We start from the raw sequence: 9779 nt of genomic DNA, 5'->3' as shown, positions 1-9779 counted from the left end.
CCTCAGCAGTAATAAAGTTCACTTTAACTGACTAAATGGGCGTATTTCAATGTCTTAAAGTGGGAGTGATTCAAAGGTCAAGACAAAGGAGGTGTGAACTTCTTTCTTCTTCGGAAACCCCCACATGGTGCAACACACATTTCCACCTCCTTATGTTTGTTCCTGTTCATGAAATTCATCATTTTCAGAGTAAATTCAAAAATAAGTCAAACGATAGGAACATTACAGACATTACAAACCACCAACTTGCTTCAGGTAAATATCAAATTACATGGAGAGAAATAGGAAACAAAAAACTGTCAACTTCTTGTACTTGCAAGAATTTTCCACAGTCATCACTGTGAGGTTGTGTGAAGCAATACAACCCTGTTTCCACCACAGAGATGAAAAAAACGATCCTGTAAGTCATTATTTTGGAAACCTTTCAATATTTCAGCTTATCTCAAAATAATGACTTAGTATCTCAATATTTCGACTTAGTATCTCATAATAATGACTTAGTATCTCAATATTTCGACTTAGTATCTCATAATAATGACTTAGTATCTCAATATTTCGACTTAGTATCTCATAATAATGACTTAGTATCTCAATATTTCGACTTAGTATCTCATAATAATGACTTAGTATCTCAATATTTCGACTTAGTATCTCATAATAATGACTTAGTATCTCAATATTTCAACTCAGTATCTCAAAATTAAGACTTAGTATCTCAATATTTTGGCTTAGACTTAGTATCTCAAAATAATGACTTGGTATCTCAATATTTCGACTTAGTATCTCATAATAATGACTTGGTATCTCAAAATAATGACTTGGTATCTCAATATTTCGACTTAGTATCTCAAAATAATGACTTAGTATCTCAATACTTCGGCTTAGACTTAGTATCTCAAAATAATGACTTAGTATCTCAATACTTCGGCTTAGACTTAGTATCTCAAAATAATGACTTAGTATCTCAATACTTCGGCTTAGACTTAGTATCTCAAAATAAAGACTTGGTATCTCAATATTTCAACTTAGTATCTCAATATAATGACTTAGTATCTCAATATTTCGACTTAGACTTAGTATCTCATGATAATGACTTAGTATCTCAATATAATGACTTAGTATCTCAATATAATGACTTAGTATCTCAATATTTCGACTTGGACTTAGTATCTCATGATAATGACTTAGTATCTCATAATAATGACTTAGTATCTCAATATTTCGACTTATTATTTCAATGTTTTGACTTAGTATCTAATTATTATTTATTCATACTTTTGAGATACAAGGTCAAAATATTGAGTCACTAAGTCAATATATATATTTTTCTTTACTTACATTGTGTTTCAATTGCACCCAAGTATAAAAATAATCAGAATATTCGAGAAACTGTGACCTTCCTGTCTTGTCTCTATTTGATCCAACCAGTCCAGAGCTTCAGAAGAAGTCCTCTGTTCCTGCTGAGCTGCCACAGAAGTGTCCTGTTCATGCTGATTCAAAGGAAAACTCTTCTGTCTTGTAGAACAGAAACAGAAGTCTCCCGTTCCTGTCAACTTGCAGTCGTCCTCAGTTTCTGTGCCAGCACAGCTTCCTTTTTCTCGGCTCGGTTAAATAAAGGTCTGTTAAGTTACAATCTTTTGCAAAATGAGTGAACACAGTGGCGATAAAGCCGTTCCGTTAAATGCTATAGTTATTGCAGTATTCTTTTGTACCATGAACTGGGTGTTGAGTCAAAGTAACATCTAGCATCTGACAGTGTTGAAACAAAAATACAAAAGATTGATGACGTCTGATGATGAAACTTCAAATCCAAAGAAAAAGAAACAAAATTCAACATCCGTTCCATTTAAAAGATGAAAATAATACCAAACTCTATTTGAGTACAATATAACACAACCAAATGTGAACGTGAAACCGTATTACAATGTATAAAAACTACTGTGTAGCACAAGTGTCTTTTGTGATCATTTTACAGACAGATAGAGACATTTACAGTTTCTCTTAAAAGAGACTCTGATGGGGCGGAACATTACAAATGCTCATAGTAACAAATAATAAATAAAGTAATGTTAAAATAATTTCTCCGATCAAACAGGATTTATACCTGGACGACATGGACTGAACAACATCAGGAGATCCTTAAATATAATCTCTGTAGGTAGACAGTCTGCTGGAACTTCGATGCTTCTCAGCCTGGACGCGGAAAAGGCGTTCGATCGCGTAGACTAGCTTTTTCTGGTACAAACACTTGAAAGAATGGGATTTCACATGGACTTTATCAATTGGATCAAAGTGCTGTATAAGGGGCCTACTTCGAAAGTTAGGGTTAATGGGCATACATCAGGGAGCTTTAATCTGAATAGAGGAAACAGACAGGGTTGCCCCCTTTCTCCACTGTTATTTGCTATCAGCATAGAACCTCTCGCTGAATTGATAAGGGAGAACCCCAAGATAGCAGGGATAGCAGGTGGTGGAGGGACACACAAAATATCGCTATATGCTGACGATGTTATTTTATATATTAATAACCCCCTGTGCTCTATCCCAGCCCTTTTAGATAACTTGCGTGAATTCGTAGAGGTATCTGGGTACAAAATTAATGAAACTAAATCAGAAGCTATGATGCTTGCTGGCAGTTGGCCCTCTCAGTTGAATGAAAAAGTTACATTTAACTGGTCAGCACAAGGCTTTAGATACTTAGGCATAATGATCACTCCAGATACCTCAAAATTATTTAAAGCTAATTATGGTAAACTGATTGCTCCGATAAGATCGGACTTGGCTCGGTGGGAGATCTTACCGCTCTCTCTTCTTGGAAGAACTGAAACAATCAGAATGAATGTACTTCCCCGACTGTTGTATCTCTTCCAGTCCCTGCCTATATGGATCTCAAGCTCTACCTTTAAAACATTAGATAAAATGATTTCTACATTTATCTGGCAAGGGAGGAGACCTAGGATTCGACAGAAGGTGTTACATTACCCTAAAAAGCAAGGAGGCCTTAATCTGCCAAATTTGAAACTATACTACTGGGCAGCTCAACTTCGCGGGATGGCCGAATGGGTAATACAAGACGAGGAGACAAAATGGCTTGAACTAGAAAAACATGCTTGCCCATTAGTACCTCTTGAGACAGTACCATTCTTAGATCAAAAGAACTGGAAGAAACTTAAGATAAAAAATGAATGAACTGTACTCATAAGGTCTGGCTTCAGGTTAGGAAAAAGATAGGCGCGCCGTTAACAATATCTAGAGAGGTCAAAAGTCCAAAAATCATAAAGTCATTAAGCAGTTACAGGATAAGTTTAGTTTGTCCCATAAAGAGTTTTATAGATATTTACAACTGAGAAACTATCTGATGTCACACAAGGAATGGAGCACCCTTAAACAACTGCCCACGCCAATAGAGGACTTCCTGATGAGGAGCATGGATGGAAAAAATATTAAGAAAATAGTCTCACATATGTACAGATATTTACAGGCACAATGCTCAGGAAATACTGTGGCTGTAAAAGAAAGGTGGGAGCTGGAGATGAATGTGGTCATTGAAGATAAAGAGTGGGAGGAGATCTGTGTGTGATCTGGGGCATAAGATACTAACAGTCCGACTTGGAAAGAATTTAGTTGGAAATTAAAAATGAGATACTTCAAGACACCGTTTTTAATATCAAAATATGACAAAAGTAAGACAGATTTGTGCTGGAGGAACTGCAAACAGGTTGGAGATCATACTCCCATTTTTTGGGATTGCCCCAAACTGAAACCATTCTGGGAGGGGATTCAAACAGAAATACAAACCATCCTAGGAGTAAATCTACCTCTAACAGCATCACATTTTATCCTAGGTTTAATACCAGATGGTTTAACTGATAAAGGAAAGGCCCAGTTGCTACACATCCTTCTTCTGGTAGCGAGGAAGATGATTATCATGTCCTGGCTTAAACCTCTACCTCCCACCCTTCTGCAATGGAGAGAAAGGCTAAAAAGAGTTTACTTGATGGAAAAGATAACAGCGAAACTCCACCTGAAAGTGGACTTGTTCGAGGTTCTATGGGCCCCTGTCAGCACTTACCTTACTCTATCGATAGGATAAGAGACTGGTTTTCATAATCTCAATTCACTTAAAGGAAAATATTATGTGCATTTCTTTTTGTTAATTTTGAATGTGAAAGTCTATTAATTGCTTGTCTGTTTAGGAACATATATACGTATATATATATATATATATATATATATATATATATATATATATATATATATACATATATAGGATACCTGCTGGAATTTTCAGTTTCAATAACTTTCAATGATCTCCTCTTTATGTGGTTGAAGACGTTGCCATGAATCTTATTTATGCATTTTATTTATTTATTTATTTATTTTCATATGTACGTTTGCCGAACTGTAAATAATTCTTGAAACATTTTGACTATGTCTCAGCAACTGAGTTATGTATCTTTAAATATGTAAAGCTGAATAAAAATGTTCCAAAAAAAATAAATAATTTCTGGTCCTCAGTGCTAGCTTTTGAGTTTATGACTCTAATGACTGCTGTCCACGGAGATCTGCGAGGTCTTTCGGCACCCATCTACCTGTTTTAACTTCTTAATGTGGGCCATTATGAACCCCCTAAACTTCTTTGTGGCGAAATAATAAACTACAGGATCCAAAACGCAGTTGAGGTTCATAAGTAGCAAGGTGATCTGATGTGCGTCGTTGAGCGTCTGACGAGTGCTCTGGTCCCACTCCACGTGGCCCCAGCCCTGTCCGATCTGCAACACCGCCAGTACCCACGGGCCTTGGACGACATGGTGGGGCAGGAAACACAGAACAAACACTCCAACCACGGCCAGCAACATCTGCAGGGTCCTCAGTTTCACCCTGCTAGGCCTTTTAGATGGAAAACACAGGGTCCTGGACCGTCTGGATGTCATTTCTGACATGTACTCTGGCTGAGAAGGACTTTGAGAAAGTAACGCTCGGGCGATAAGAGAATTACACACCACAACAAGAAAAAAGACTACAAAAAACATTCCAATTATTGCAAAATGAGTAGCAGCCACCACTTTCTTGTCAGAATCAGTTTGATTATGATACCCCTCAAAACATCGAATGACGTTCGTGTCAGTGTTGGTCCCTGGAGAGGCCAGGGACGGTACAGCCATCAACAGGCTCAACAGCCAGATGAAAACGCACACAATGATCCCACGGCGTCTGTGGTCTGAAGAGGCCGCATCCAGAGGCCGTGTCACTGCCCAGTATCTGTTGACGCTGATGGCTCCAAGAAAGAGGATGGAGCAGTAGGTGTTAATGAAGAACAACGAGCCAGTCACCCGGCACGTGAAGTCCGCGTAGACCCAGTTCCCATGGCTGCTGTAGTATCCAATCCAGGGGGGAAGGGCGCACACAAAAAGGAGATCAGCGATGGTCAAGTTTGTCATGTAGATGCGGATTTCGCCCACGGCCCTGACGTCACGTAGGCGGTGCAGGACAAACAGCACATAGATGTTAGCGAAGAGGCCCAGGATGAAGAGGATGCCATAGACAACTGAGAAGAGGACGTAACGAAACTCTGAGTCCAGGAAGGTTGAGCCATTACCTGCTGGAGAACCAAGACCAAAGGCACTTGTGACGGGAACCTGTTGTGCAGTCGAGGCCAGCATTTCTTTCATTTCTACCATGTCTGTGGGAGACCAAACAACACAACAGTGTAAGTCTGAGAGCTGTTTTTCAATAGCTTTCATTTAGGTAAGTTTTGAAAGTGCTGCATTCACATAGCAGGCTCATGGTGAGCTGGTTTGAGTGCCTCATTCCAATGTTATCAGCTTCATAGTTAAAACCGACATCATGTGATCTGCCTGTCTCGGTATGTCGTACTTTTTTTTCAAAGAAAAAGAACAAATTACAAGCTGTCGACTTACCGCACTGCTTCCTTTCCTCTAATATCTCTCAGCGTGTGAAAGCTGCCTATGCCAAAGGCACTGTAAAGTTTATGTGTCTGAGTGGGTGTGGTTGAGTGTTTTTCAGTGGGTGTGGTTCAAAGGTGAAAATGCAGTCGGTCTTCTCGGGAAAAGCCCGGCACGATGCAACACGCATATCCACCTACAAATCTTCCCACACACGCCTTCGTCTGTCAAAATGAAAATAACCTGAAGCAATCAAGTAGCCTTGAGTTTTACAGTTGTTTTTCTCCCAGTTTTTTTTTGCATGTTTAACCAACATCTTATAATAATTTACAGGCTATCAGACCCGTATTTAAAAACACCTCTAACTCCTCAGTGAGTAACAAGCTTAGGCTGCATACAGGTTTGCTTCAAGTTGAATAAAATGTCATTTGTATCATTTTTCATATAGTCAATCAGAGTTGTACAGAGGGGCAGTGGCTTTTTACAATTGTCCACTTGGACTCAAGGATGAACTGATTAGATTTTGGTGGTCAAAGGTCAAGATCACTGTGAGCTCTCAAAACACGTTTCCGGGTATAACTCACGCTAATTATGATCAAAGTTGGCACAAACGTCCTCTTGGACTCAAGCACGATCTGATAAGATTTTAGTGGTCAAAGGTCGAGATCAATGTGACCTCACAAAACGTGTTTGTGGCCATAACTCACAATTTCTAATGAAGTGTAATGAAGTGATGACATTCTATACCCAAAAGATCAAAGGTCAATTTCACTGTGACGGCATAATGCTTCACATGCTTTAGGTAGTTGTATGAAATCACCCTTTTCACTTCCTCTCACTGGATGACAACCAGGACAGGGGGGCTCCTGTTCCTCTTGTAATCCACAACAAGCTCTTTGCTAATATTGAACTTAAAGTAATGATGATTGCCTAATGTGTCAAAGCTCTTTATCAGTGCTCTCTCCTCCTCTGGAAAAATAGTCTCTGAGTGAGGGCAGCATATTTCTCACTGGAAACTATTCACTGCAATCATACATGTCGCTATAGTATTAACTTCCATTTAGCCAAAACATACACTTGATACCTTTTGTTTAATAACTCCAACATCTAGAGTCTACACAGACAGAAATGTAACTTCAGCTTGACTCGTAGGCAGAGGCACCTGATCTAACTTAACTTTATTGGTAGATGTATATAGGAACTTAATGTAAGATAGGAAAAATAGTTTTGTGTCCTACTCCAGCTGGCAAGATGTTAACAAATACACAATATACCTAGATTGCTTTATCCTACAGGTTTCTATTGTGGCTCATATGAAACAGTATCAGACTAAATTGGTTTCTTCTGGCTCATAAGCTGAATCAAATGTGCAGTAAGGCCTTTTATCCACACGGGGGAGGAAGAGGCCAATAAAAGCGGAAGGTTGGAAATTAAATCTCCCTTTTCAAACAGTGTCCACTTTTCAGACCAGGTAAAAGCTCCATACATACATTTATGAGTGAACGGCATGAACCACCACTCTCACTCTTTGTGTAGCTCGAAGCATCACCAGTCCCCCCCTCTGTGCTAAACATTTAATTCCAGCTCCGATGTACAAGCACACAACACGCTCTCCTCTCCCTGGTGCCACAGTGTAATTCCTAGATTAAGGTTAACGAGCCTCCCCAACCTTATTGCTGTTATTATGGCTTGGCTGTGGAACAAGAGAGCAGGCCTTTTTTGGTGGTTGTGCCCTGCATGACTGCCAGACGTGCTGTGCCATTGCTGGGTATACAGGCTTACACTGTAAAAAAAAAAAAAGTCTTTTCACGATACATCTTGTTGCTCGTGGTTTGGGTGTGGATTGAAAAGATTCCACAGCAAGTGGGAGAGATTTGTCTTGGTCGTGAAATGGAGAGCAGTTTATGTGAGATGTGGTTTGGTTCTATGGATGGTAGTGGATATGTGCAATTGTTTCCAAATGTATAGAAAAATATAATAACTATCATTAACTTAATGTAAATACAAAACTTTTAGTGACGTTAATTCTACTCAAAGAGTCTAGTTTTCAGACAAATCCCAAACTCATAAACATGACAAATCCAAAGTGGAAGTCATGTGACCTGAAATTATGACTGTGATGAATGTAAGCGTTAGCATACTTCCCAGCATGCTTTCTTTGAGGTTAAACTCTCCATAGAGAATTCTTTATTGTGGTTCAAGAAAACATACATGAAGGAGACTCGCTGTGTCTTTAAAGGCATATTAATGATACCACTTTTTTTGTATGTATGTTAAAACCATAAACTGTATAATAAGATGGACGACATGACAGCTCCCTTAAAGTGAAGCCAAAGCATTTGGAGCGCCCCCTGCCCACTGGCTGCAGTATAAGTAATAAAGCCCGCCTCCTCCATGTTAACAGATGGGACATGAGTCAAAATACAAGCCAAATACATTTTTCTCAAACATAGTTTCTGTCATTATAATTAGTTCTTATCATGCTGATTTATGTCCAAGTGTTTTTCTGACAAGTTCAGTTTTAATTAGTCATTTGATGCTGTAAAAAGGATGATTGACAGCTCTGTTGACAAATACGGCCCCTGCAGCCGATCTGCTCCAGATTAGCAGAGTAGAGGAGGAACGGTGAGAGGAGGCGTAACTAAAACAATCACTACAGTCATTGAAGTTTCCAGTCTTTGTTTTAAGTAATGCTAACCAGCTACTAGCTTTAGCTTTAGTTAGCCTGAACAGTGTCAATCTTTTTTTCTCTGATAATGATAATTATAAAGTAAGGCCTGTGTGAAGAAGATCATACTCTTGTAATACACTGAATTAAATATGGTAGGCAAAGTTTACTATAACTTTTGCTGTATGATAATGAAGCTTAAAGCTGCAATAAGTGATATTTTGGCCAATAGGGGGCAGCAGAAACAAGCACACAACTGTGATATACCATTTTAAGTTACTGCACTGAACTTGTTAGCAATCAGTTGTTAATCCAGCACATATGGTGCAACATTATCATTCATTTGGAGTCCAGACCACACCTGGTGAATGTCAGTCCAATACTGACTCAAACTTGATTTTTGTTTTTGTTCTCCTGAGGCAGAATCTGGCTTTTCAGCTGCTAAATGCTCCATTATGTTCACCAGCTACACGCTAACTGTGTCAGCCTGTTGTTTGTTGCTGGGAAGGAAGCGTGCCATTTGTTTTTAGAACTTTTCGCTGAAAACAGCTGCCGTCTGCAGCCAGGAACAAAGCTCCTGAGAGCACTGGCAGCGGCGTTCAGACTGAACCAGGACATGAAAGCTGCATGCAGAAAGCCATCTATTTATTTTAATATGTTACGTTTGCTGAACTTGTTTTCTGAGGAATTTTTAAGGAATGTATTTTTAAAGAAGCCTCCGTTGTTAAGTAGTTCCAGCTGGTTGTGTTTAACAGTGTATTGTTAGATGAGGGTTAGCTTCAAATATAGACATCTCATGTTGCACTAGCAGTAGTTATCCGCTTCAAAAATTCTTCCATAGGCTGCACACCTGCCTCTCGCTCCCGCCTGCATGCCCCTTCATCCTTTTCCTCAAGTATACTCCTCTATAGGGCCTTAAGAGGGGGGAAAAAGCCCTGAAAAAATGGAAATAATCAGATACAGATTCATGCAGGTGATCCCTGATGTTCTGCACTGCCGCACAGGTCAGTCTGAGGAATCTTCCTCCCAAGGAGTGGCTGTACTTTCAGTCCAGGTGTGCAGAGACACAGAGAGGGAACGCTGCCAGGATCTCAATAGCTTTTTTTTTTTATAGGATATAGCTAGCTAACACCCTGAAAGAGCTGTATAGTGAAAAGTCAGAGTCATGCATTCCTCCGGGGAGGCAGGAAGGGAGTGAGCTGCCT

The 9779-nt window shown here is 39.4% G+C and overlaps 1 protein-coding gene across 1 annotated transcript; it reads right to left on the bottom strand.

Annotated features, from left to right (window-relative positions):
- Positions 1-4288: 4288 nt before the first annotated feature.
- On the bottom strand, positions 4289-5973 carry LOC138591569 (platelet-activating factor receptor-like). Its single transcript, XM_069662209.1, has 2 exons — positions 5922-5973; positions 4289-5683 (listed from the first exon to the last, which is right to left on the bottom strand). Exon 2 carries the CDS (start codon positions 5679-5681, stop codon positions 4542-4544), a length of 1140 nt encoding a protein of 379 aa, XP_069518310.1. The 5' UTR covers positions 5682-5683; positions 5922-5973; the 3' UTR covers positions 4289-4541.
- Positions 5974-9779: the final 3806 nt, after the last annotated feature.

The sequence above is a fragment of the Semicossyphus pulcher genome, unplaced genomic scaffold (genome assembly GCF_022749685.1).
Source record: "Semicossyphus pulcher isolate SPU_LCO1_2020_fin unplaced genomic scaffold, fSemPul1.0.p SCAF_14, whole genome shotgun sequence".
NCBI classification, from domain to species: Eukaryota; Metazoa; Chordata; class Actinopteri; order Labriformes; family Labridae; genus Semicossyphus; species Semicossyphus pulcher.
This window is presented reverse-complemented; position numbering and strand designations above follow the sequence as displayed.

Bases quoted from the DNA above. Each gene is read 5' to 3' on its own strand.
- LOC138591569 (XM_069662209.1), bottom strand. From the start codon at position 5,681: ATGGTAGAAATGAAAGAAATGCTGGCCTCGACTGCACAACAGGTTCCC.